The sequence below is a fragment of the Saccopteryx leptura genome, chromosome 3 (assembly GCF_036850995.1).
Source record: "Saccopteryx leptura isolate mSacLep1 chromosome 3, mSacLep1_pri_phased_curated, whole genome shotgun sequence".
Taxonomy (NCBI): Eukaryota; Metazoa; Chordata; class Mammalia; order Chiroptera; family Emballonuridae; genus Saccopteryx; species Saccopteryx leptura.
This window is the reverse complement of record NC_089505.1, coordinates 346,523,530-346,551,485: the sequence shown is the minus strand read 5'-3', so window position 1 is coordinate 346,551,485 and position 27,956 is coordinate 346,523,530. Positions and strand designations below refer to the sequence as shown.

At 42.7% G+C, this 27,956-nt stretch overlaps 1 protein-coding gene across 4 annotated transcripts in view; it reads left to right on the top strand.

Annotated features, from left to right (window-relative positions):
* The window catches only part of SYBU (syntabulin), a 122,549-nt gene that overhangs the window by 69,692 nt on the left and 24,901 nt on the right, over positions 1 to 27,956 (top strand). For 3 of the 4 annotated variants that reach the window (XM_066379367.1, XM_066379365.1, XM_066379366.1), the window contains one exon: positions 1,758 to 1,955. In XM_066379367.1, coding sequence (XP_066235464.1) covers positions 1,758 to 1,955 — 198 coding nt within the window. Of the gene's footprint in view, positions 1 to 1,757; positions 1,956 to 16,235; positions 16,308 to 27,956 lie in introns of those variants that run through there. The other variant, XM_066379368.1, reaches the window with a different exon arrangement.

The following is a 27,956-nucleotide window of genomic DNA, read 5'->3' as shown; positions in this document are numbered from 1 at the left end:
AAGCACCATTCACTTCCAGAAATGGACTGCTGAGGTCCCATGTCACTGATGTGTCCAAAAGTCAAAAAAGGACATTAGGAGAACTAAATCATTTTACCAGTGCCAAGTTCTCTTGTTCCAGGAACTGGGGTATTTCATAATAAAAATTGAAAGAAAGGCCAAAAATGAAGAATTGGCCATTCTTTTTTAGAGAGAGTCTAAATTCAGGCAATCTATATTTTATGCAGGCCTAGTTCTATTTCTGTCTTTATTCAAACTATGGAGTTTTAAGATAGCCTTCCGTAGATGGCAAATTATTTTTAGTTCCTTTAATACTCATAAAAATAAAATAGTTCTAAAAGTTATTTGTAATAAATGTCTTCTTCTTTATTTATTTATTTATTTTTTTGGTCTAACTAGTTACTACAGTAACTCTGGCCATCAGAGTACTTTTGTATAACAAAGATATATTTAGTAATGAAAATTACCACTAATTGATTAGTTGGAGTGGATTTACTTTGAAGTAATATTGATTTGCATTAAATTCTCATACAGTTCTCCTCATCAAAGTATAAGTGAATTAACCAACAGCCATAAATGTTTAATAAATATGGAAAGCACTTATAGGAGTCAGCAGTACAACTTTCTCCTTTGCTTAGTAAGCATCTACACAGTTTACTTCATCTCATGCATATTAATTTGTAACAATGACTGTGGTAGCAATCTGCAACCGGAAAGTTAAGGGAACGTGTCTCATTTGAGTATCATTTTTATTTTACTGTTTTCCCCAGACAGCAAGATGCCTGATTGATATATTTGTGTTTGGGTGTGTATAATAAAACAGGACTACTCTCTGCTTCCTTGAACTCCTAACACCACTCTCTTATCTGTCACTCTATTAACCAAATGAATGGCCAAGTAAGGGATCAAAAACTGGGTGTGGTCAATTATATTCAAGTAACTATTTCCCTAACACAGACAATGCTGAAGAATTCTCATTAATGATCCAAGCTGCTGTGGTGAATTTTTATTACTAGCCCCATCAAAAATCCATGGACAGTTATGACAAAAAGTAGACTTATGTGTTGAAAAAAACTTTTGGGTTTTGATAACATGAATGTTACAAAAATATTTGTCATCCAAAAATCTTATAAGGTGTTGCCTTAAAATATGTTTGTTTGTTTTTTTGTTTTGTTTTTTTGTATTTTTCTGAAGTTGGAAATGGGGAGGCAGTCAGACAGACTCCCGCATGCGCCCGACCGGGATCCACCTGGCATGCCCACCAAGGAGCGATGCTCTGCCCATCTGGGGCGTTGCTCTGTTGTGACCAGAGCCATTCTAGCGCCTGAGGCAGCGGCTATGGAGCCTTCCTCAGCGCCCATGCCAACTTTGCTCCAATGGAGCCTCAGCTGCGGGAGGGAAAGAGAGAGACAGAGAGGAAGGAGAGCGGAAGGGGTGGAGAAGCAGATGGGCGCTTCTCCCGTGTGCCATGGCCGGGAATCGAACCCGGAACTCCTGCATGCCAGGCTGATGCTCTACTACTGAGCCAACCAGCCAGGGCCAAAATATGTTTTTTTGATAGGTGATATTTTCCCTGTTAGAATGATTGGCCAAAATATGGAAAATAAAAGGAGAGTCATTCACAGGTGTTAACCTGGGGCTTGCTAAGCTGGAGGGCACATGTGTGAGCGCACCTGTATGTGGGTCACTGCGTGCTACTCTTGTCCATCATTGATGTCCTGCTCCTCACTAAACACTTGCTGGTTCCTGTCTTCCAGATGACACAGGCTGCCCTAGTAGCCAGTCCGTGTCTCCTGTGAAGACGCCCTCGGATGCTGGCAACAGTCCTATTAGCTTTCGCCCTGGAAGTGATGAAGACTTTACCCGAAAGAAATGCACAGTTGGAATGGCTGGTGAGGGCAGCATCCAGTCGGCTCGGTATAAGAAGGAACCCAAGTCAGGCCTTGTAAAGCCAGGTAAATGCACTTATTTATATTCATGTTGCTCTCCGTGTGGTATGACCACCAGAGTGGTCACATTTGAAATGAAACACGTGTATATCAAGACAGGAAACACTAATGCTGTACCCAGTACCCAGAAACATCTCCTTTTAAAAAAAGGAGGTGGGGCAAAGAGTGGAATATTTTCTTTTTTGGTTGTTAAAAATTGAGTAAGTATAGTGACATGCATGCATTATAAAGACAGAAGATGGAGCAAAGTTGAAAAACATAAACTGGATGATCTCACAGACATTTAGACTTTATAATTAATTCCAGCATAAATTATATTAAGAAATTACTTCATGGCCCTGGCTGGTAGAGCATTGGCCCAGCATGTGGAAGTCCTGGGTTTGATTCCCAGTCAGGGCACCCAGAAGAAGCAACCATCTGCTTCTCCTTCCCTCCCTCTCCTCCTTTTTCATCTCTCTCTCTCTCTTTCTCTCTTCCCTTCCTGCAGCCATGGCTATTGATTTGAGCACATCAGCCCTGGGTGCTGAGGATGGCTTGGTGGAGCCTCTGCTTCAGGCACTAAAAATAGCTCAGTTGCAAGCATGGCCCTCGATGGGCAAAGCATCGGCCTCAGACGGGGCTTGCCAGATGGATCCTGGTCAGGGAGCATGTGGGAGTTTGTCTCTCTATCTCCCTTACTCTCACTTGGAAAAAGAAAAAGGAAAAAATAAGTACTTCCTACCATCTAAAGTGGTGATAAATTATGAATAGAATAGGTTATCTTGATGCAGATCTTTTGGGCTGGGCATATTTGCTAACCTCATTATTTTATTTACTTCTAAAGATTGAAATATGAATTAGATGTTATGTGCATATATATATATATACAGATGTTCAAGAATTACAAAATATTAAAAGCTATGAGATGAAATGGAAATTATTATTGTATTGGATGAGGTGCCATCAACATCAAAAAAGGTGAATTCTCAGGATTTGCAATATATAAGTAAGTATTTTATATCTCAGAAATATATATAATAAATGAGAAACTATAGTTTTAGTAAAACTGAAGTTCTAACTTCAACATAAAAGGACATGAGCGTTGTGAACCAACCTCTATATTGCATTATTTTCTTTAACATCCACAGTTATGCTATACATATTTATGAGCCTGAAAAGACAGATCAATAGGTTGCTTGAGTCTTCAGTCCTTGCAATTGTCTTCTAATTTTTGTTTGGTAGTGACATTATTGTGCAAGAAGCTATAGACAGCTTTATTTCAAAGGATCCAAAGCTTGGTCAGGTGTCCTTTTCCCTTGGGAGGTCCTGTGTCCTCTTCCATCTCTGTCTGCTTTTGTTCTTCCTGATTAATTGATTTGCACAGCATATCTTCATAGATTATTCTTTATTTTGCATTTAGTCAACCAAAGAGAAGAATGTCGTTTAGTCTTAGAACAAGATTTAAACTGTGAAAAACAAATCCCCTCTCTCTTAGGCTCCTGATAAATGCTAGTCATGATGAACTTGTTAATAATCCATTGCTTTGGAATCATCTAAAAAAGAAAGGGAAGAATACACAGCAGGGAAGACAGCATATAAAAGAGAAAGACAGATATTGTTAGAAGAGTGTTGGGCACCCTCAATACTTAGGACAGAGACAATGAGGTAAAGAATGTCATACAATTATCGACATGAAATAAAGCCATTACCTTATGTACTGTGTGGGAGAAAAATAATTTTCTTCTACTCTTCTAAGTGCTTCTGGCTGGACTAATAATCAAATTGACATGAGCCAGATTAACAGGAGAACATGACCAAACTTATCATGTATGTACATTTGGTGGTTCCCTAAGAAAATGGGACCCCAGGATGAATGAGGTAGCTGAGGCTATGTGCCCTTCTGGACTAAGGAGCAGGGGTCTGGGACTTTAAAAGGAAAGTAAGCAGTTCACAGGTGGATAAGAAAGAGCAAATATTTGATAAACAAATTTCTCGAGAGGCCACCCAGAAACAACGGGACACAGAAGAGGGTCTAACAAGCAGACTTTGCAGGCTTCTCCCTGTCTGCCACACTTAATTTATATCATGCCAAGGTGACAGCTCCCTTCCTTTAAGCAGGTTTTTTATATCCGAATTCTTTTAGGCAGATGAGGGGGAAATAAAAGGCTCTTCTTGATTCTTTTGTTTCTTAAAAATAATGAGCTTAAAATAATAAATTTCTCCAAAAAGCATGTTTTGGGTGGGAAAACTCTGCTTCCCCTCAAAACCCAAGGGCAAGCACTTCCTCCCTTCTTCCCCAGCTCGATTGTCCTTTTTTTTAATATTTAATATTAATTCACATGCCATAAAATTCACACCTTCAAAGTGTACAATTCAGTTGTTCTCAGTATATTCAAAAGGTTGTACAAACGTCACCGCGGTCCAATTCCAGAACATTTGTTATCACTGCCCCTGAGAAACCTCATACCCGTTAGCAATGATGTGGCACTCTCCCCTCCCCCAGCCCCTGGCAACACTAACCCAGTCTCTGTCTCTATGGGCCTGCCCGTTCTGGACATCTCATGCAAATATGTGGCCTTTAGCATTTGGCTTCTTTCACTTAGCATAATATCATCAAGGTTCCTCAATGTAGCATGTATTAGTACTTTTCATTCTTTATTTTGGCTCAATAATATTCTTGTGTGTTGATATACTACATTTTTAATAACCTTTTCTTTTAAAGCAAATTTAGATTTATAGAAAAATTGAGTGGAGAATACAGAGCTCCCGGGCACCCTCTCACTAATACTCCTTCAGCTTCCCCTGTTGTGATAGACCACATTTTGTTTCTCCATTCTTAGTGATGGACATTTGGGTTTTTCTACTTTCTGGCTATTATGAATAGTGTGCTATGAACATTCATATGCAGGTTTTTGTGTGAACATGCATTCATTTCTCTAGGGTATATTACCTGGGAATAAAATTGTTGAATCATATGGAGACTATATTTAACTCTTTGAGGAACTGCCAAACTCTTTTCCAAAATGGCTATGCCAGGTTACATACCCACCAACAGTGTTTGAGGGTTCCAGTCTCTCCACGTACATCATAGTTAGCAGTTGTTATTGCCTATCTTTTTGGTTATAGCCATTCTGGTAAGTGTGAAGTGGTATTTCATTGTGCTTTTTAATTTAAACACTGATAGCTAATGATGATGAGTGTCTTCTCATGTGCTCATTAGCCTTTTGTATGTCTTCTTTGATATATTCTTAAGAGGGGGGTTGACAGACAGAGATAGACAGAAAGGGAGAGAGACTAGAAGCATCAACTCATTGTTGTGGCACTTTTAGTTGTTCATTGATTGCTTTCTTATATGTGCCTTGACCAGGGGCTACAGCAGAGCTAGTACCCCTTGCTCAAGCCAGCGATCTTGGGCTCAAGCCAGTGACATTGAGCTCAAGCCAGAGACCATGGGGTCATGTCTATGATTCCACACTCAAGATGATGAACCCATGCTCAAGCCAGATTAGCCCGTGCTCAAGCTGGCGACCTCCGGATTTCAAACCTGGGTCCTCAGCATCCCAGGTCAATGCTGTATCCACTGTGCCACCACTTGGTCAGATAATTTTTTTTTAAGCTGGGAGTTATCACCAATAAAATCTGCTTCTCTAACATGTGGGGTGTAGGTTTAAGAGCAGGAGCCCTGCCATCCTCTTTTTGTACTCCTCGCACACAAGGTTGGTACATATTGGGGGTTCATTCAGCTCTCATTGACCTCAACAGCAAAGGTGATTCTGGAATTGAGAAGAGCAAATGGTGCTGGAAATAATATCAGCTTTATGGATTGCATGTGAAAGTAATGTAAGATTTGAATGCAAACCGAAATTACTTCATTTTTGTTATCCACCCCAAATTATGAACCAAAATATCCACCTGTCATGCTAAAACCATTTTACAGTGATGATAGTACAAGGAAACAGTGAACCAGAAGACCAGTGCAGTGCAAAAAGAACAAACCAAGTTTAAATGGTAGTTAAGATTATCACTAACTTTCTCTGTTTTCAGTACACATAATAAAGAAGATTTATTTTAACATAAGACTTAAAACTTGCCCTGGCCAGTTAGCTCAGCAGTAGAATATTGGCCCAGCATGTGGAAGTCCCAGGTTTGATTCCCAGTCATAGCACAGAGGAGAAGCGACCATCTGCTTCTCCACCCCTTCTCCTTCCCCCTTCTCTCTCTTGCACTCTCTCTTCTCCTACTGCAGCCATGGCTTGAGTGGTTTGAGCAAGTTGGCCCTGGGCACTGAGGATGGCACCATGGCCTTGCTTAGGCGCTAAAATAGCTTGGTTGCCGAGCAACAGAGCAGCGGCCCCAGATGGGCAAAGCATCGCCCAGTAGGGGGCTTGCCAGGTGGATCCTACTCGGAGCACATGAGGGAGTCTATCTCTCTGCCTCCCTGCCTCTCACTTAATAAAAAGGATCAGCCACTTGTCCTTCTGAGAATGTTTAAGGCCTTAAGTCTTCATGAAAAAAATGCAGACAAAAAAAAAAGAGAGGAAGAAAAATGCAGGAAGGGAGGAAGGGAGGAAGGGAGGAAGGGAGGAAGGGAGGAAGGGAGGAAGGGAGGAAGGGAGGAAGGAAGGAAGGAAGGAAGGAAGGAAGGAAGGAAGGAAGGAAGGAAGGAAGGAAGGAAGGAAGGAAGGAAGGAAGGAAGGAAGGAAGGAAAAAAGAACCATTGTTCTTAATTCTGTTCTGATTCTTGGATCTTTTGAGAATCATGAAGGCCATGGACCCATACTCCAGAAGAATGCCCATATGCACAAAACATTGCATACTGTTTCTGAGATTTCATCAATCTCCTTTACCAGGACTTAGGAATCTTAATTTAATAACCCTTGCCCAGAAGCAGACTCGGAAACACCACTTTCGTCAACTACTTCTAATTTCATTGCTCATAGGTATGAATATCACCTGATCTGGTAAGGACCTTGTGATGTTTTTATTTATTTGCATTTGTCCAAGGACAAAGGGATCCCTAAAGTTTATTTTTTAGTCGACTATAATTCCTAATGTAATCACTGAAAAAGTTGCTCAGGAGTTTGAATGGGACTCAGTTCTGTGCAGTAAGCTCTTTGTACTATTTAGAAAAGTCTGGCTCTGGCTGGTGGATCAGTGGGCAGCACATTGGCCTGGCATATGGATGTCCTGGGTTCGATTCCCTGGTCGGGGCACACAGGAGAAGCCACGATCTGCTTCTTCCCTCCTCCCTCTCCTTCTTGTCTCCCTCTTCCTCTCCCGCAGCCAATGGCTTGATTGGTTTGAGTGTGGCACCAGGCACTGAGGATGGCCTTATTAGAGTGCATCAGCCTCAGTCGCAGTACATAGCTCGGTCGGTACCCAAGGGTTATCCAGTGGATCTCGGTCAGGGTGCATGTGAGAGTCTGCCTCACTATCTCCTCTCCTCTCCCCTAAAAAAAAAAAAAAGGAAAGAAAGAAAAATCTGCACCATGACCTATAGTTCTCTGAACTCTCAGCAGAGTAAACCTGTCAGTCACATAAATGTGAAGAGAGGAAATCCTGGAAATGAGGCCCCTGGCTGACTCCAAAATTTATAAAACACAGAGACCTCATCTGTTTACCACGAGAAGACCCTGCTGTCAGGTTAAAATGTTCCACCTCTTCCCTAGCCTCAAGGGGCCATCTCTCCTCAGCCCAAACTGACTGGCGCATGCTCTACTTTTTTAAAAATAAATTGTCTCATTAGAACCAATAGCACTTTATTAAAATAGCAAGCAATTAGTGTCTCTTAGACAGATGCTCGGGGTTCCCTTGGACATTAAATAACATGAGCCCATTTAATTTTAGGTTCGTTGTTCTAGATCAGTGGTAGTCAACCTGGTCCCTACTGCCCACTAGTGGACGTTCCAGCTTTCATGGTGGGCGGTAGCAGAGCAACCAAAGTATAAATAAAAAGATAGATTTAACTATATAGTACATTGTTTTATAAAGATTTATTCTGCCAAACTTAGTGAAAATCCGACATAAAGTACTTGGTAAGTAAGTATTATTATATGCTTTAACTTGCTGTAACTCTGCTTTATAAATTTTATCAAGTAAAGTTACTTCCCTACTTTATAAATCACCATTACTGTGGAACTGGTGGGTGGTTAGAAAATTTTACTACTAACAGAGATACAAAAGTGGGCGGTAGGTATAAAAAGGTTGACTAGCCCTGGTCTAGGTTCTGGAAAACTGCCATTCAGCTCAGAAAGGAGTTATTGAAATGCCCTTAGGAGGGTGCGCTGCAGAGCCTGCCGCTTTCCAGTGTCCTCTGAGCGGGACTCCTTCTGGAACTTACAGGCATTGAGCCTTCTGTCGTTTTGGCTTCTAGCAGTGCCTGTGCGGATTTAATTAAAAATTGCCACCAAAGAGCAAAGGAAAGCATGCCTACAGTCCAATTGGATAATGGCTTTATGTTTTCCTTTTATCGCCAGTCAATTCAGCAAACACTGAAATGGAATCTCCAGAGCTCAGTATAGTGTTTGTCATATAGTAGGTTTGCAATAAATACTTAACTGAGAAACGGAGCATCCACTTTGTGCGAGGAATTATGTGCACTGGGGCAGGAGTGCTGGAGAGAGGTTGTCAAGATGGCCTCAGTGGCACCCAGCTCTTGGGGAGCTTTGATTTAAGGAAGAATACCGTTGATAAATTTGGCCTCCAGTCCGGATTAGAAGGAAAGGAATGAAGGTGTTCTAACCGGGAACTTTTTGAAGAATGCGTGGGTAACATTCCCTTTCCCAGGTGTTCCTCCTGTGTTTAGTTTGCAGTCAGTTCACCTGAAAAGATTTTTTTTTTTTTACTCAGAAAGGAAAGTCCTAATTGGATTATTGCTAGCACATCAGATGACATTCCTAAGCCTTCCTTTAGCCTTGATTTACTACTTGAGGGTAATATATATTACACTGGAGAAGAAAAAGACTCAGTGTCATTGTTTTACAAATACAAGCACCAAATCCTTTTTGCAGAGCAGAGGAACTAGTTACACGATTTAAACAAATAGAAAATGTGAAAAGAAAAAGAAAAAAAAAAAAAAACACCTGAGCTTAAGGAGGTCGGTAAAGAGTAAATAAATAGTTGGGGTCACTTGATTTAAAATAAACCCACATTTAGAAACTGAAATGTCGAAATCTGCATTTGAAAGATGTCACCGTATTTTATCAGCATTCAAACTAAGTTACTATTCCCTTGTCATCAGATACCACCCAGGCAATTGAAACCAGAGAGGTGGCCAGATGAACTATAATAACCTCACAACAATAACAGAGGATTGGTTCCTTAAAAAAAAAAAAAAAAAAAAATCTCACATTCGGAGGCATTTGCTAGAAAATCCAGAAGGGAACCAAGTAGGTTAGAGACTGAGCAACCCTGGTTCCCTTACAGATCGAGGTTCTTCGCCCACAGCCGATAGCCTACAGGTGTTCCTATCTTATCACAAGCATGGCTTTCACTTCAAAGTTAGTTCTGTGAAAGGCGAGCTAGGCAGCTTACCTGGGGGAGGCCATTCTCCTCATAACTTGAGCTGCCGGGAGGAGAGGCGAAAGCTTTGAGCTAGCACAGCTTCTCCCCGCGTTACCTAACTTGTCCTATCCTGGGAAAAAGTGGGGAAGGGGGACACTCTGACCGCCAGATTCCCGAGTCCAGCGTACTAGGTTCAGGTCTTCATACCGTCACTTTATAACTGTGTGCTCTCCAGCTATTGCCTAGCATCGACCCGACTCAAGGAATTCCTCAGATGTTAATAATGGCCATTAGTAGCTCTTAAAATAGACACGTCACAAACTTGATGCACTTTATTTACAAGAAAACCCTTAAAACTCTCACCCTGAACTTAGGTGTATCTGAAACACAATGCTAGTCCTGTCGTGTTTTTCTAGTTCATGTAAATCAGGAGGAATGTTTGCTCTAGGTCACTGACAAGAGTACAAATTGACAGATGATGGATTGACAATGAGAACAGAGATGGGAAAATATGAATGAGTGGACAAAAGCCCACTAAAGCCTTTAGTGCACCCTGGCCGGTTGGCTCAGTGGTAGAGCGTCGGCCTGGCGTGCAGGAGTCCCGGGTTCGATTCTCGGCCAGGGCACACAGGAGAGGCACCCATCTGCTTCTCCACTCCTCCCCCTCTCCTTCCTCTCTGTCTCTCTTCCCCTCCCGCAGCCGAGGCTCCATTGGAGCAAAGGATGGCCCGGGCGCTGGGGATGGCTCCGTGGCCTCTGCCCCAGGTGCTAGAATGGCTCTGGTTGCGGCAGAGCGACGCCCCGGATGGGCAGAGCATCGCCCCCTGGTGGGCGTGCCGGTTAGATCCTGGTCTGGCGCATGCAGGAGTCTGTCTGACTGCCTCCCCGTTTCCAGCTTCAGAAAAAAAAAAAAAAAAGCCTTTAGTGCAGTAACCAATGTTCTAGAAACAGATTGAATCCTTGTAATGGTGGAGCTGGAGTTGTATGAGGGCAGAAAGAAATATCTTGAGCATTTTAGAAATACTTTCATAGGGTAGAAAATACTAAACATTCAGTGCCAGAAGAGAAGATTTTGGTTATATGGAAACTGTGCATTCTTGGCAAAAACATTATTTTTCTAATGGTTACAATCATAGGTGTTGCAGCATCTAAGCCCAGCCTCAAATAAAGGCTAAAACCTATTCTGGAGACGGAAAGCCTTAGGACAATATCTGGAAGGATATATTACATGTAATTGTGGGCTAGGAGGATATTCTGAAATTAAATTTTTAAAAATTTTAGCTAATATTTACTGAGCACTAACCATCCCAGGAAAAATTCCAAGCACTTTACTCATTTTACCCTAACATCGGTGCTAGAAAGGGATATCATTGTCTCCTAGTTTACAGATTGGGAAACAGAGACACAGAGAGGTTAAGTAACTCATCCAAGGTCACACAGCTTGTCGATGGATTTTAAACTGACTAATCTTGCTCCTAACTCCTAACCATTGCACTGGTTGTAAGGCCTGCCGTCAAAGGATTGATTTTAATTACAGTGTGATGATTTAGAAAGATGTGTGACTAGAAGACAAATTATTTTTCTTTAATGTTTGTATGACCCTAAAAATTCTTATTAATTTTTATAAATTAGCTGATACAGACCATTATGTGGACTATGCTGGCTGTTGCTGATAACAAAATCAATGATCCCTGGTGTAACTTCAATGAAATACACAAAGTTGAGCACATAGGGGATTGCTGCCTGTATATCATGAACCCTAGCGTGAACACATATCATTAGACTTAGTCAACTTACACAAGAGCATTTGCACTGATACTGAAATGGGTCTCTGAAAGTTTCTTCCACCCCGAGAGAAGGCATGCTCACCCAGGATTCAGCAGGGCATGCTCTGCGGCGGGTGACGACATCCTCTGTCACTTCTCCCCAGCAGAGACCAGACCGGTACAATCAGGCTGAACTGTAATGAGTGGGCTTAGTGTTTGTGTTTATGGCAGGGTTACATATTAATTCTCATGCCTTTCTCCCATCTGTGCTTTGGATGATGCCCCCCAGTCAACGTAATGCTGCCAAATGGTCCATTTATGGTATTTCCCTAAGCATTGCGTTATAATCCTCTTCTCCCCAAAGGTGACCACCATCCAAATCCTGGGTCTGCTTGGATTTACTGCGTGTACAGTGTTCCAGCCACTGGTTTGGGCGCCTGCCAAGCGCTTACTACATTCTGCAGACGCTCCAGCAGACCTCACACCCACTGTTGGGCGTATTTATTGACTGCCAGCCTAAAAGAAATAAACCTGGAAACATCTTTTACACACTGACACATAAACCAAGAGCTGTATATCATGAAGATGTATAATCTCTTTTCCTAGTTGAGGAGGAGAGTTTATTGAGGAGACTGTCTGCATGTGATGGCAGAGGCATAACGGCAGGTCTCCAGCGAGATATAGTGACATACTTGGCATTGGCAACAGCTTGGAGCCATTCCACATTATTCGGGTGCAAGAGGAGGGTCGAGTTACCCAGAGCCCAGAAGAAGAGAACTCCCAGGCTATGTATAAAGAAACTGCGCCCTTTCCCTGACAGGTCAGGAGCCAGGGGGATACATACTATGATCTCTCTGTCTTCTTTGTCAGTAAAATTGGGTGTATGGCATTTTGGTGTACTGTAGGGACATCAACCAAAAGTTCCGTGTTAAACAACATAGTATGTTCGTTTGGGTAACTCAATGAGTTAAAGCCTTCCAGCACCTAAGCCTGTCCCTGACAGCAGTCAAGGTGCAGCAACAAGCTCCGCGAATGCAGGTTGTGGTTAAATGAGGTCATGCTTCAGGAACCTGGCTTCAGTGGGTTTACATTCCGAGATACAGAGTCTAGAACATTTGTGGTGTTGCAGGAAGGTGATCACTATGTCAGAGTGTAAAGGGAGTATATACCTCTTCCCCACATGTAAGTTTCTGCTAAACCTAGGTTTGCATCCCAGCTGTATATCAACTAGCTTGTGTTCATTCATTCAACTAGTATATATAAAGCCTTTGCTGCACACTGACACCATTGTTCCAGGCACTGAGGGTGGAGAAGTGAAAGGCAGGTTCTCTCGGAGCCTGCCTTGAACATGAGGTGATGGCTGATACACAAGCAGATAAGCAAGATAAGTTGAAGTTCAGATAGTGACAAGTACAACAAGGCAATGTTGTGTAGACAGTGACCGGGGCATAGGACAGGAGAATGTCTGGAGAGATGACCTTTTTTCTATTTTTTTTAAAGACTTTATTGATTCTAAAGAAAGGAAAGAGAGAGAGAGAGAGAGAGAGAGAGAGAGGGAAGTGGGAGAGGAGCGGGAAGCATTAACTTGTAGTAGTTGCCTCTCCTATGTGCCTTGACTGGGTAGGGTTTCAAACCAGCAACCTCAGCATTCCAGGTCAACGCCTTATCTACTGTGCTACCACAGGTCAGGCAGGGAGATAACCCTTGAACTGAGAGCTTAGCCATATTCCTGCAGACTCAGGGAGGACTGAGGATGGGTGGTGGCAGGTGAGGTCTGTAGTGTTAGAGCGATGGGAAGCCACTGGAGAGTTTTGAGAAGAGAGCAGTGGTGGAACTCAGCCAGTTCGCACCAGTTTGGCAGAACCTATACCTAATTTCTGGTTGAGTTCGGCAAACCAGGTATTAAAATGACACTTGTAATCAGGGTTCTCTCTAAGGTGGGTGCCTGGGCAGCCACCCAATGTGGAAATCACAAATTTACATTCCTTACTCTTTATTAACGTTCATCTACGCAACAGTGCATTCTAAGTGCCCATATTAATGTTCATTCCTTCCATAGGTGACAAAAAAGTGCAAGTGAGGAGGCCAATCAAGAAGCAATAAGGAAATATCTTAAATAACAGTTTTATTTTTTGTCAGATATTATTTAATATTTTTTCATTAATATTTTAAAACTCATATGATCTAGTTTTCTGTACCTCTTTTATTATTCTTATTTAAGTATTAAGTGCATGAAATAATAAAATACCTTTCGGTATATATATTTTTTATACTTAAAATGGTCATTAGGGCAGAGATCCGATTGTGAAATCATATATTTGAATCCCACCACTGGAAGAGAGCCATAATTTAAGTTACATGTCTGGGATCTTTCTGGCTACTCTCCAGCCTGGATTATTAAGAGATGAAATTAGAAGCAGGTACTCTAAATTTAGATGGCTTCGGAAGCAGGCCATGAAAACAGAAAAGTGTAGGGTGGGGCAAAAGTAGGTAGACAGTGGTTCATTTGGAAAATAATACAATAATTAATGAATACTTAATACAAAAATAACCTCTGAGTTTCACATACTCACAACTATAAACCTACTTTTGCCCCACCCTGTAGTTGGATACAATGTATATGGCAGAACATAAGATACTCCATCTTCTTAATGAGATTTAAAATGTTTTATTTTATTTGCTAACTAGAGTAAACCTTTAGAGAGATAAATGAATCAATGTCTGATGGGTATTTTTATTTGTTATTTTCATTACATGTACTGTTAGACTCCTATTAATTTGGAAACATTGACTTTGTTCATTGTAGCTAATATAAAAAAATTATTTAGTTTTTCTCATCTCATTTCAACTTAATATGTCTATGCCAGAGCAAATCATCTTCACTTCTAGTTTGTTTGCTATAAAGCAGTTTTGAATCCATGTCAGGTGCATCTTTTTAAAACAAGTCCTATGAGGGTTTGAGTTAAATTACCGTAAATAGAGACCCGCCCAAAATAGAGATGGTAAGAATAAACAGAAGGTTGGAGAAGGACATTGGAGGACAAATAGCAGGTTGTCACAACATCCATGGGGACACCTGGTTCTTCTGTCTTCCTGTAAATGGATCTGAGTATCCTTCACACCCAAAGCTAGTCAGTTCCTGAGTTCTCTTAGCAAAGGACTTGGGGTTTTGTGATCTCTGCAACTTCACCGTTGACTGTATTGCTATTTGAGTGATCTTTAAAAAACTGTGTATGTATACCTCAGTGTATGGCCAGAGGCTGCCACTGTTGTGGCCAACCCCATGCAGGTTCTCATTGAATTGGGGCAGATGGTAAAGAAACAGTGGAGCCAAAAAATGGTGGGCCATTCCTTTACTAAAGTCTCACACCGGCCGACGAGCAAACAGGCACAGGCAAGAAAAACACTTCCCTTTCATTCAGAGCTCCCAAAGCCCTGACGCATTCTCTGGTTCCACAACCAGCAGAATCTTTTCCGATTTCTCCTAGAATCAAAGGCCCCACCAGTCTCAGCGGAGCTCACAAAAGCTCCTCAGCTCTGGTTCCCCATCTGCACACCTTCTCTTCCCCTTCCAACATGGCTTCTTCTTCAGCACCCTGCATTCTCTTCTCTCTCACTCTGCAAACATGGCTTCTCTCTGCCTCTTCTCCTTCTTCTCTCTGCAAAACTACCTCGGCCCACAAAGACCCCTCCTCCAGTCAACATTAGCAAAACAATGGCCCTTCCCAAGCAGGAAGATAATTTGCAATTTCACAGACCACATATACCTGGCACTGCCCAGCGCCATTTTTTAACAATAAAAGTGAGCAAACTCAAAACATACATTTGCCCAACATGCAGGAATAATTAAATGTCTGTTTTTCAGTTTCTTTCCCCCATTTCTATTAAACAGTCCTAGCAGTTGAGCTCTGAAGGCAGCTCCAGCTAGCACTCATTGAGGTTCAGACAGATGCCGTCTTTTTCAAATGAGGACTTTTTGAATAGAGAAGGTAATTGTAAAGAGTGCTATGATAAGAGGCGTTGGAAGGGATTTCTTTTCTGGAAGGTAACTGTGAGAAGAGGGTACCTTGCCTTATATTTACACCTTGAATAGAGTGGCCCAGGTCACCTGCAGAGCAGTGGGGGGAAGGGGAGTTGGTCCCATAAATACTGCATGGCATGAAAGCAAATGTGCACATCCCTTATTATTTTTTTTAAATCAGTGTCAGCATTTGGCAGGAAGCTGGGTTTGTAGTGACACTGTTTGCCTGGTATACAGTATGTGCTCAATAAATGATCACTGTCCTTACTGTTATAAAATGAGAGATGAGGCGAGTTTCCGAATAGCACCACTTTAAGGTGTTTGAATATGCACTAATCAGCATGGGTCCTGTTTTTGTCACAGATGCCTCCTTAGTAAGAATTATTCTGATGTAATGGGGGCCTTAATAAATATGTTTACTCTAAGCAAACCTACTTGGAAGGAATATGGAGACAGCTGTCCCAGAGAACCCCCAATTCTTTTTCCTCCTCTCAGCACAACACCATTCCTATTCCTCTCTCTGGGCAGCACTGTGAGGTGCCTTGCATATTTAAATAGCTGGAATCCGTGGAGTACATCAAGCCTTTGCCTCAAAGCTTCACATGCTTGCAATTAAATTTAGGAATATGTGGGGTTTTGCTGTAATTTCTTCCTTGCCCATTGGGATATAATCACGGTAGAAAGATTCTAAATGTTTTGCTCCAGCATTGTCAAAGGTTTAGCCTTGACTGTTGTGGAGACATCTCCTTCTATTTGACAATCTGGCATTTCTTTAAATGCTTTGTGTCCATTCATGAGGGCAATGGTTTCATTTGAAATGCTGCAGTCGCCAGGGAGAAGCTCCTGTGCTCTTCCCTGATTGGCTGGCCTTCCCTCTGCCTCCTGTTGCTATGGTGCCCAGCAGAGTAACTTCCTTGCCCTGCACATGTAGGAGGCTCTGTCTCCATGGATACTCCACTCTGAGACTGTACTCCACCAGTGATGAGCTGCACACACAGTATTTCTGCACAAGGCATACCCCAGCCTGTGGTGGGAGGCTGTTTGCAGAGGCAGTATTTGCCATGAAAGTCGACGGAGCTTACCTTCTAAGTAAGTAGTTTTAGTCACAGTAAGTAAATAATTATATTGGATCACAGAGGATATGCTCTTTGCATACATGTGTGTGTAAAGTTAGTTGCGGTAGGCTAAAATTGTAGTCTGAAAACAAATTTTCAATGCTGCCTTTCAGATATTCTGGACGCGGCCTAGTCTATAACTAAATTCTTAAAAAATACACATATCTCTTGCTTTCAGTAACCCTTGTTGTAGGTGAATCTGTGCAATTTGAAGCCAAAACAAAGACCGCTCTTTTAACCCTGAGTTTCGCATGCTGCATCTGTAAATGCAAAGCCTGGCCTTCCCAGGTGGTGCGCAATGGGGAGAGCCGAGCACAGCCACAATTAATGCTAATTGGCACCAAACGTGAGGTTGCAGCGGGCCTCTGTGTAGGCCAAGACGCGATGTGTTTATTATCAAGAGAGAGCCTGCTCATGTGATCATGTCTGCCAGTTCACCATGGAAATTATTCAGAGCACGTCTCTCTTACCAGTTTTAATTTGCTTTTCTCATGTGGCATCCAGTAGAAATTCTGAAACTCTTCATGTCTACGGAAGTGGGATGTGGAAGAGTTTTCCTTGTCTTCACTGGTTTGATCTAACACTTCCTCTTTACTGTACCTTCCAAGAGTGTGAAGGGTTTGCTGTGTTGTTAAACATGTGAGTCAGCTTAGAGTGATTTTTATCTGCTGGGCAAATGATTCATGCCTGTGGTGTTAAAACTAACTAGTAGAAACAAATGAAAGACTATACATATGGTAATTCCAACTCCAGCACAATAACTTTAAAATTGAGCACAATTTAGATTTAGACTGTGCACAGTAGATAGTTGACATCAAGCAGCTTTAAACAAAAAAGCCATGTACTGTACTGGTACAAGAGGGGTGCATTTTGATTGTATAAAAGAGTGAGCACAGAATATCATGCTAGAGTCTAAATTTCTTTTATTCTGCTGTACTTGTGACCATTTAGGCAAAGGACGACCAGTGTAATGTCATCTTTTCCAAAAGTTAGTCGTGGCTCAATTTTAATTGCCTACATTGGTGAAAAGGTACCAACCACACCCTTTGGATGTGTGACTGTCCTGATGACTGTGCTGGCTCAGACTTCATTGCGGTCAAGTTGTAGGTCCTTGCCTTTCTTTAATATTTTATAAATATAATTTCCATCAAGTTGGGGAGCAAGGGTACATGATAAACTCTGTGGAGATCATGGTTTTGGAGACCTGGAAACAAGGTTGATGAAACTTACTCCAAAGTTTTTCATCTCTTTAGCAGTATAAGGCCCCATTTTCCTTTCTCAGTGTGTTTGTCTCTAAATACCAGCAGAGTACGGGATTTTTTTCCAACCTCAAAATATCAGAACTCCTCTCAGTAACTTTCTTCTCATCTGTAAAGTGGAATAATAATAGTATCTGTGACATAGGCTGCTTTGAAAATTTAATGACTTAATCAATATCACATGGCCTGACCAGGCGGTGGCACAGTGGATAGAGTCTGACTGGGACACGGAGAAACCAGGTTTGAAACCCCGAGGTCACCGGCTTGAGCATGGACTCATCTGATTTGAGCAAGGCTCATCAGCTTGAGCCCAAGGTCGCTAGTTTGAGTAAGGGGGTCACTCGGTCTGCTATAGCCCTCCAGTCAAGGCACATATGAGAAAGCAATCAGTGAATAACTAGGGAGCTGCAATGAAGAATTGATGCTTCTCATCTCTCTCCCTCCCTGTCTGTCTGTCCCTATCTGTCCCTCTCTCTGTCTCTGTCACACACTCAAAAAAAATCAATGGTGCATGGCATACAGTAAGTATTAGTGGCTATTGTATTATGATTCCTATATATATCATCATCATTTTTACAATGCCTTGTAGTCCTGAGAAACTGTTGCTAATAGCTTGAATAGGTTTTTGGTTTGATTACATTCAGCCTCTAAAATTTCCTATCAAATACTCACTAAGAACCTGACTGTGTGCTTCACATTCTTATGGGAATGATGGCATTTGGTGTATGTGAAAACATAGCTAACAAAATGTGAGATACACAATTAGTTTTCTCTCTTCAAATGTGTGGCTATATGATTTTGCTAAATCACTATACACTTAGACAATGAAATATTTGCCAATTAATTTTGCTGCCAGTCACACAATAGATATGTAGGACGCCACAATGGTTGTGTAAGTTAAAAGGGGATAGGCCACATAGCATAAGTCAGTTAATATTTATAACAAATTAAAAATGCATCAATTAAAAATCCAGATACAAATTTTAAGCTCACTTTCTCTCCTGAAAGGATTTCCGTTCCAAGTGCAGTAAATGACATATTTTGAAAAGAGAGCAGTTTCATTCAGTTGAAAGTTTGGAGAATGATGGGAGAGGAAGAGATGGGAAATGATTGATTAATCTGTATAAAAATAGGACCCATGCTGGGATTTTTCCTTTTGCACTAATCCTATGTGACAACTGAGCCAAGAAAAATATAGAAGCAACGCCATATGGGCAGAGCCTGCCAGTGCTGACTTTCAAACACATGAAGAGTTGACCCAGATTTTATTTGCAGCTTTATTTTTATTTCAATGTCATTTCCATTTTTCATTTCTTCTTTCTGCCATATTCTCCTCCTTCCATCTGTCTGCCCTGGAAAGAGTGTGGAATGTGCAGTAAGGACTACACCAACTCACTTGAATGGGAACAGGGGAGAACATGTGTACAATGTGATTTAAAATGAGGTCTCCATTATCAGAGGGAATGGGAAGTGGGGGCTAGGGGAGGGAGTGGGGGAAGGGGGAGTAGATGGTGATGGAAGGAAACCTGACTTGGGGTGGTGAACACACAGTACAATATACAGTTGTGTTATAGAATTGTACACCTGACACCTATATAATTTTATTAACCAATGTCACCCCAATAATTTCCATTAAAAATAAAAATAAAGAAATAAAACAAGATCTCTAGAGGCTAGCAACTTGTAATCCATGTACGTCTGTAAATGCTAAATATATTTTGTCAAACATGATTTCAAATGTAATATCACTCAGATAATCTACCTAGAATAAAATAAGTCTTGTTTCAAGGCAGAAATGAAATTCTTAGCAACATGCCCACTGCTGCGGTGACTTTATATCTATACTGTTTTGTGACAAAAATTATGCCCCATTTTATTTTCATTGTTGCTGTCATACAGGCACACGGTCTGACAGTGTGCTATTTGTCAAGTGTTTGCTATGTCCTGGGCGCTGCTGCCATGAGCTGTGAGTCCCATCCTGGTGCGCTCTCTCGGTTGAGTTCTGCTTGCCAAGGTCTTTATCATCAGAGGGCATTTGTGGCAGTTTCAGAGAGAAGGATGCCCCTTGTCTTGCATGGCGGCAGCATTATGCAGGGAAACTGGATCTTCCTGAGTCTTTGGCTCTGTGTCCTCACCCCTGTGGCTGAGATAGGCAGGCACTGCGAGCCTCTGCCAGGAGATCTGATTTCTGCCCAGACTACTGGCGGGTCTGACTGTTCTTGGGAGGCTGGGCCTGAACCTGATACTGGTGGACTGCCTACCCTCCAAAGCTTTCCTCCTCCTCATTGGTAGAAGAAGCGAAGGATCTAAGTAAGCTACAGGCTGAGAAGCGCTAATTCATACAGAGCAAAGTTTAGGGTCCACAGGCCTGACTGGCGTCTGGTGTCCTGCCAAGCCCAGATTAGCAGAGACAGCAAAAGGGTTCATCTGCCCTAACCTGGGGCATTCATGAGTTTTGGATGGGATTCTCTAACTTAGCATGTCCATCCTTTCTTTTCTCGTTAGTCTCAGCCACCATTTAACGGAACTGAACTCAGTAATGCAATTTACTTGTTCTTTCAACATTTATTAGGCACCTAGCAGTCAGCTGTGCACTGGGACACAACAGTAAACCAGGGGCTCCCTGTACCTGTGTGCTATGTTTCTGAGAAAAGTACAGGGTCCCATGAATGCACGGAGGAAGACCATGGAACCTGGACTTTGGAGTTGGGAAGCTGTCCAGAGGAAGTAATGCTGTGTTAACACTTAAAAAGGCTAGAACCAGGCCTCTCTCAGGGGTAGAGCATTGGTCGGGTGTGTGGAAGTCCCGGGCTCCACTGGAGCAAAGTTGGTGCTGGTGCTGAGGATGGCTCCACGGCCTCCGCCTCAGGCGCTAGAATGGCTCCCATTGCGTTGGCACAATGCCCCAGATGGGCAGAGCATCGCCCCCTGGTGGACGTGCCCAGTAGGTCCTGGTTGGACGTATGTGGGAGTCTGTCTGATGCCCCCCACACCCACCTTCTCACTTTGCAAAAATACAAAACAACAACAACAACAACAATAAAGGCTAGAACCAGGTTTTTAAGTGAAAAGACACTTAGGGATCTTAATTATGCCATTGCTGTTGGCATGGCATGCTGTTGTTAAATACTGTGCACTTAGTGTTTGTTTTTTTTAATTCTTTTGTTATGGTTACCATGTTGTGTTTAATAACTATCCTTTAGATGAGTGGTTTTCAACCTTTTTACACTTGGGGACCTGGGGCAATAAGAAAATTATTTTGAGGATGGCTAAGGCAGAAATCATCATGAGCATAAGTAAATTTGACTTAGATCATTCAGTCTATAATCTCACAGCGTCAGGGTGGCTAATTATTTCGTGGTGGCACAAAATTTGCAGTGAACCGGTCTGCAGATCAGCGATTATAAAACACTGATTTAGGTGGCTTTTTTCTACTACAGTGTGAGCTGCTCTAGGATAGGATTCATTATCTCTCTCTCTGTTACATTTTCTCATTTTATCAAAAATTGTCATTTTTGATCTGTTTATTTTTAAATATTATATATCACGTGATGATAAAAAGAGTACATGATGTGTACACACACTCCATGGTATAACAAAGCACACACTGCCACCCACCTTCCACTTTAATGGTCGTTAACCACCACTAAAGCTGCATGTAGCCTCTCCCAAATCCCATTCTCTGTCTCCCCCCAGAGGTAACCCCTATATTGAAATGTGTGTTTTGTCATTTCTTTGCACTTAAAACTTTTTCTACAACCTTAAGTATGTGTCGCCAAAAATAGGTTGGATTGCAATGTAAAGTTTGAACATGGAGCCACATTTCTTTGCTTTTGTCTTTTCCCTGGTTAGCACAGTGTCTAAAACTTACTAGGTGTGCACTAAATGTTTGTGAATGAATGGATATGCCCCAGAGCCTAGAAGACACGTTTTATGATTCTACCTGCCAAGACGATATTGGAGTTCAACTTTAGTGGGTTTGTTTGTTTTGAGCCTTGTTAGTTTGATCTTTTCTAGGGGTACTTATTGGTGCAAGCTACAGAAATTAGTCACATATTGCTTAATTGTTTGGAGACATTTCCAAATTACCATTTCCTACTTCTCCTTCCTATTTTACCACCATACAAACCCTGCAGGGTCCTAAAGAGACAGTGGCCCTAATATTTTTGTAATGGTCTACTTTGCTTTTCCATTCTACGTTGGATTTTCATGCAACATTGAAGGGTGGAAAGAAGAGAGAACATTGAGTACACTTGAATTTAGAAGTTAACTTGCTGGGGGGTGGGGCAGTCACTGGACAAGCAAAGGGTTGGCCTGGGAGTGAGTGTTCCGTGCCAGATGTCACTGTGAGTTGAAATCCCAGGGAAGGTTCCATTGGGCAAATCCATGGAAATTCAGAGCATAATTCGTGTACCAAGCATAATCTAATCGTGGGTGTGCTCCATTCCTTTTAAATGCTACAAACCACGTGAGAATTAGTAGAGAAGTTTTTTAGGGGAACATTCGGAAACGCTGTGTTCAGAACCTTGAGAATTTAAATGGTTTTCAATTGATACAATGGTGTGAGGTGAAATAGGAGCTTGCTGCTGGAAAGCTCAGATGGTTTGCAGAATTCCTTGTCTCTTCCCAGCATGTGCCCAGCTCCAGAAGGGAACAGTGGGAGTGTAGCATCCCAGGTGAAGTCACCTCTCTGGGCTGGCGTTGGGTTCCCTGGGCTTTGAACAGGTGTCCCAGGGCAGGAGGGCGGGAGCTGTTCCACCTGCCTTGCACCTGTTTTCCTGCGGGCCCGTCCCCTCATCCAGAATCCTCTGTTGTGCTGCCAGGCCTTCTCCTGGAAACATTTTCATGTGACTTCATTATCCCCCTCCCTTCCCCGATGCTCATGCTAGTTCCTTGAACACATGTCTGAATTAAAACTAGGTCTTTCATTTCTCCCATTGCTTTTGTTCAAACACTCTGTACAGATGCCAGAATTTACCCAGCTTATTTGTTTTGCTTTATTGATGTTTGTGCTTGAGAATAAAAAATATTTGCATTAAAGATTGATTGCACGGTGGTAAATTTAGCACTGATCTTGGAGTATCTGAATCCATTCTGATTAGATTACTCAATTTTTCACATAGTCCTCAGGCAATATGAGAGACAGCTTTTTCCTTTTGTTTCACGGAGATAATTTCTGCTTTGTTTTTCTACTCTGATTGTACAGAAAATGTATCTTCCTTCAATTGCTCTTTTATGTGGTTAGCACTGCAGTCAAGTATATATATATAACATATGAGGAGGTGTTTTTTAATATTTGACTTTATGCTTTTACTGTTTTGTTTTTTTGTGATAAAGACAGAGAGAGGGACAGATAGGGACAGACAGACAGGAAGGGAGAGAGTTAAGAATCATCAATTCTTTGTTGGCCCATCTTAATTGCTCATTGATTGCTTTCTCATATGTACCTTGACTGGGGGCTTCAGCAGACCGAGTAACCCCTTGCTCAAGCCAGCGACCTTGGGCTCAAGCTGGTGAGCCTTGTTCAAATCAGATGAGCCCGCACTCAAGCTGGAGACCTCAGGGTCTTGAACCTGGGCCCTCTGGGTCCCAGTCTGACACTCCTTCCACTGCGCCACTGCCTGGTCAGGTGATGCTTTTACTGTTTTAAATCCTTTTGTTCACCTAGGGTTTTCAATGATTTTGAACCTATGCAGTTAATTTGGTGGACCGAATAGTTAGGTGGAAAGGGACTCCATGGTCTGGGCACCCCTTGCTGCACAGCCCGTCTTCTGTAATAGTCACCTGCCTTGCCTTCCAGCCTCCAGTTCCTCCTCCAGGCATTGCTGCCTCAGTATCTCCATAAAGCATCACTGTTCACATGACCATCCTGTTCAATCTTTTCACGGCTCCCTCTGGCCTTCAGAGTATATACCCTTAGCATAGTGTTCCACGCTTCTGTGTAGCTGTGTTAGCATAGCATTCACAGTCTTTTATTCTCTGGGTGCAACTCACCTTTTTGGCTGCATTTCCTCATCTGATCACTATACTCCAGCTAAAGGACAAATTCAATCTATCCTAAATGTTCTGTGTTTTTCCTTCTCCTGTATTTTGGTTCATGGCATTCCTTTCACCAAAGGTCTGCTCCCAGCACTCGGTCATCTCCTGCCTGGTGCTCAAGGCCCATCTCGGGTGACCTCTCTGTCATGCCTTCTTCCCTGTCCTCTTCCCCTCACCCTTACTGAGAGTATTTCTTCTTCCTCTGTGTTTCTTTAGTGCCCCCTTTCTGAGTTACACTCATGTCCTGCTTCTCATCCTAGCTGTTTGTCTAGCTTATCTCCTAAAAGGAGCCACGAGCACCAGAGCTATGCTTCTCCGTGACCCGCCCCACCCCGTGCCCAAGCGTGTGTGAGGTTCAACGCATCTTTGAAGTGCATGAAATAGAATACCATGAACATCATCTTGGTTTCTAGTTCTTAGGTCTTTGTGAGTTCTGATCGTGAGGTACCTAGCAGAGTGGGCCCAGAAGAAAGAGGACTGTGGATTCAGACAAGCCTGCTCTGCTGGTTACTAGTTCTGTGATTTGGGGCACATCTCATCAGCACTCAGAACCTCCATGTCCTTGTGTATGTTTTTGAAAAGAAAGATTAAAGGAAAGAGCGGATGGAGAGTTCTTGACAGAGTTGGTTTTTGGTACACAGCAGCTTGTAACATTCCTGTCTGGCTCTGCCATTCATCGTATTAGTTATGCCTTCAAGGCTTGTGTATGTAATCGGTAGTCTGCCATCAACACCGTACCTTCCATGTTTTCATTCATGTCATTAAAAGCATGTTAAGTAGGATGAGGGCAAGGACAGAGCCAGGTGACATGTTACTAGAGATTTCCCTGGAGGGCTACAGGCAATCCATTAGTCAGCATCCTTTGGGAACTGAGCAGTGCTGTCATCCAGTACACACGCCAGCCTTGTTCAGAAGACTCTCCTGAGTGTTTTGACTGAGTGCCTGCTGAATTCCCCTGGGCCATTTGTGTGTGGCAGTCATAACTGTCAGAAAAGGAAGTGAGAATTGTTTTCCATATCTGGTCATCAGTGAACTCTGCTGCTCCCACCTGCCTCGTTAAGGGACCTTTTCTACAATCTTACCAGACAACAACACCGAAGTTAGCACAATGTGATCTTCGGAATTTATCTTTTTCTCTTCTTTGATAACCTGTAGGCTTTTACTCATCTCTAGCCTGTGACCTCCTTCTCTGTGATTTCTCAGTGCTATTTCCACAAATGTATTTGGAATTACTTTCAGTACCCTCTCTTTTCTCATTCAATAAATATTCTTCTGAGTCTGCTCTTTGCCTGGCCCTGTGCTTGGCTTTATGGATACAGTGATAAGACAGAGGTCTTTCTTTCTAGGCTGCAGGGTTTTCCATGTTGAATTTTGGGCTGATAACTTGAGTTTTTGTTATTGTTTTTTTGACAGAGAGTCAGAGAGAGGGACAGATAGAGTCAAACAGGAAGGGAGAGAGATGAGAAGTATCAATTCTTCATTGCGGCACCTTAGTTGTTCACTGATTGCTTTCTCATATGTGCCTTGACCTGGGCGGAGGGAGGGCAGCAGAGTGAGTGACCCCTTGTTCAAGCCAGTGAGCTTGGGCTCAAGCCAGCGACCTTGGACTTCAAGCCACTGACCTTTGGGCTAAAGCTAGTGACCATGGAGTCATGTTTATGATCCCATGCTCAAGCCAGCGAGCCCGCGCTCAAGCCGGGGACCTCGGGATTTCGAACCTGGGTCCTCCATGTCCCAGTCTGATGCTCTATCTACTGCACCACTGCCTGGTCAGGAAATAACTTGAGTTTTAAGAAACTTGGGTGTAGAGGATAGAAGTGTGAGTGGAGGGAATATTTATCCTAATTGTCAACACTATCAGTCTGTCAACCCAACCTAAAAGAAGAAAAAGAGGAAAGCAGGTCATTAGAGAGCCTTTCGGGCAACCATTGCTAAGTGGCGAGAGTGGAGGAATCTTTAATGATTTGAAATCTTTTAAAGCAACAGCACGTACTGTGTGCTAAATGCTGCATTAGACACGGGAAGACCGTGTCCCTCAAGGAGCACTAGGACATTGCAGACGGGCATTGCAGTGCAATGTAACAAATGCTTGTGAAGTTGTAGGTGAGGTGAGACCATATAGGAGGGGCATCTCATCCCCTTCCTGAAGGAATTAAAGGTGGAGGCTACCCTGTGACCTGAAAACAGGTATGTAGTAGTTAGTCTGGCCCAGAAGGACAGGAATATAATCCAGGTAGAAGGGGCAGCGTGCGTGAAAACTGGGCATCCAGAGACCAAGCGCCGCCCCAGGGAAACGGTGATGGATTGGCAGGCAGGAGCACAGTAGAGGCCCCGGCAGAGATGATCAAGGGCTCGTAAATCACACTACGGAGTCTGGGCTTTTTCTTAAGGACACGGGTGGCTGTTAGGGTTTCAACAGAGGAATCACCTAATGAGATTTATGCTCCGGAGCAGTGTGGAAGATGCAGTGCTCCGGGCCATGCCAAGCAGCTGGGACACTGTGTGTGGCCGTTTCATCACTCCGGGCAAGCAATGATGACAGCCTGGGGCAGGCGTTCAGGATGGAAGGAGCAACCGGATCACCGACTTACTACACAGACAGATTTGGGCGAGTTAAATATTGAAAACCAGAGCTATTTATTTTAGTGGTTCTCAAACTTTACATGAAAGGTCGATCACCTGAGCAGTTTGTCAGAAATGTGGCTTATGGGAAGGAATCCAGGCAGTTTCAGTGAGCAGATCGGAGGTGAGAGTCAGAAATCTGGGTTTTCAGCCAACAGTCCCGGTGACACTGATGCAGGTGGTCCATGAAAACCCCTTTCTGTTAGATGTTTCAAAATAGCAATACTTCTTTTAGTTGTATTCCCAATATGTTAATTTTTCACTTAAGAATGGAGATTCTATCCTTTTGTCTCTGCTGAAAAAAGGTGAATGGCTCAGCCTCATTGGCTTATGTGCAAAAATTTGTTTTTAAAAGAGTAGTCTTCATGTTTGTATGGTCAGTGTTCGCTAATAATTCGCTTTTTGGTGAGTGACGCAGAGCAGAGTGATGATAATCTTGTCAAGACCCCTTCTGCAGATGGTTTGTAAATAAATTTTCAATTTTCAAAGGTTTTAGCAATCCTTCTGCACAAGCAAACACTCATGGGGGAGACAAGAATTTCCCAGTGCTTGAAGTTGCACGCATGTGTGTGTTTTTAGTGTTCAAGGTGTATTTTGATTGATTGATTGTTGTGATATTTCTGAAGCCTCGTGGCCTGCCGTCCAATTCCAGCTTCACTATTTGTGAGCTGTGGAACCTTGAGCAAGGGACCTGCTCTCTCCTTCCCTCTTCCGTAAAATGGGAATCAAGTCAGACCTCTCTCACACGCTAGATGTGAGGATTAAACGAGAATTGGAAGTTTCAAGGCAAAGCACATTGAAAGTGTGTGAATATAAATAGGCCATGTCTGATCGGTACTGAGAGAAGCCAGAGAACCTGTAATAAATTTATCACTGACATTCAAGTTTTGTCAGGTAATAAACACTTCTCAAGTCACAGTATTTAAAAAAACAACAACACACACTTACATATTTATGATTCCCATCTGCAAGAATTCTTGAGAAACTTAGTGTTTACCAACACATATACCAAACACATGGATAAGTAAGCCAGCAATGATAATAACTATTTATTATACCTGTACAGTAGTCCCTTTATGTCATTTAGTCCTTACAATGACATCATGTGATAGGCACTCTGTTGATCTCTTCTTAGAGTGAGGAAACTGAGGCTAGAGAGGTGCAGCAGTTGCCTGGGTCCCACTGTCATTAAACGAAAGATCAGCTATTTGAACTCAGAACCCTCCAATGCCAGAGCCCACTTTTAAACCACAACTGTGCAATGCGGATGGTCAGTTAGAGGAAGCATGGCTGGTCGCCTTCAGTATTATGTGAAGTAAATGAAGAAACGGTCTCATTTTGAAGGTGAAATAGTTAACAGCGATTCGGTTCCCGAAACGTGTGTGGTGCTGTGCGGTGGGGGTCTACATCGCAGTCCAGCCCTCAGCTCTGTTTCTCAGAGGACGCCTCTCGGGAAGCCGCTGTATGAGGGGGTCTCAGTCGGAAGGGTTCTTCGGGCAGTGCTTCTCAAACTTTAAATGCCTGAAGGGTTTGTTAAAACCCAGATGAAGGAGCCCCAGCACCGCTCCCTCCCTAGGTCAGGCTGGAGTCTGAGCGCCTGCATGTCTGAGTTCCCAGGTGAGGCACTGCTGCTCGTTTGGGACCACACTTTGAGAACCACTGTCTTAGAGCAATGAGAAGGTGACTGGTGGGTTTTGGAGCAG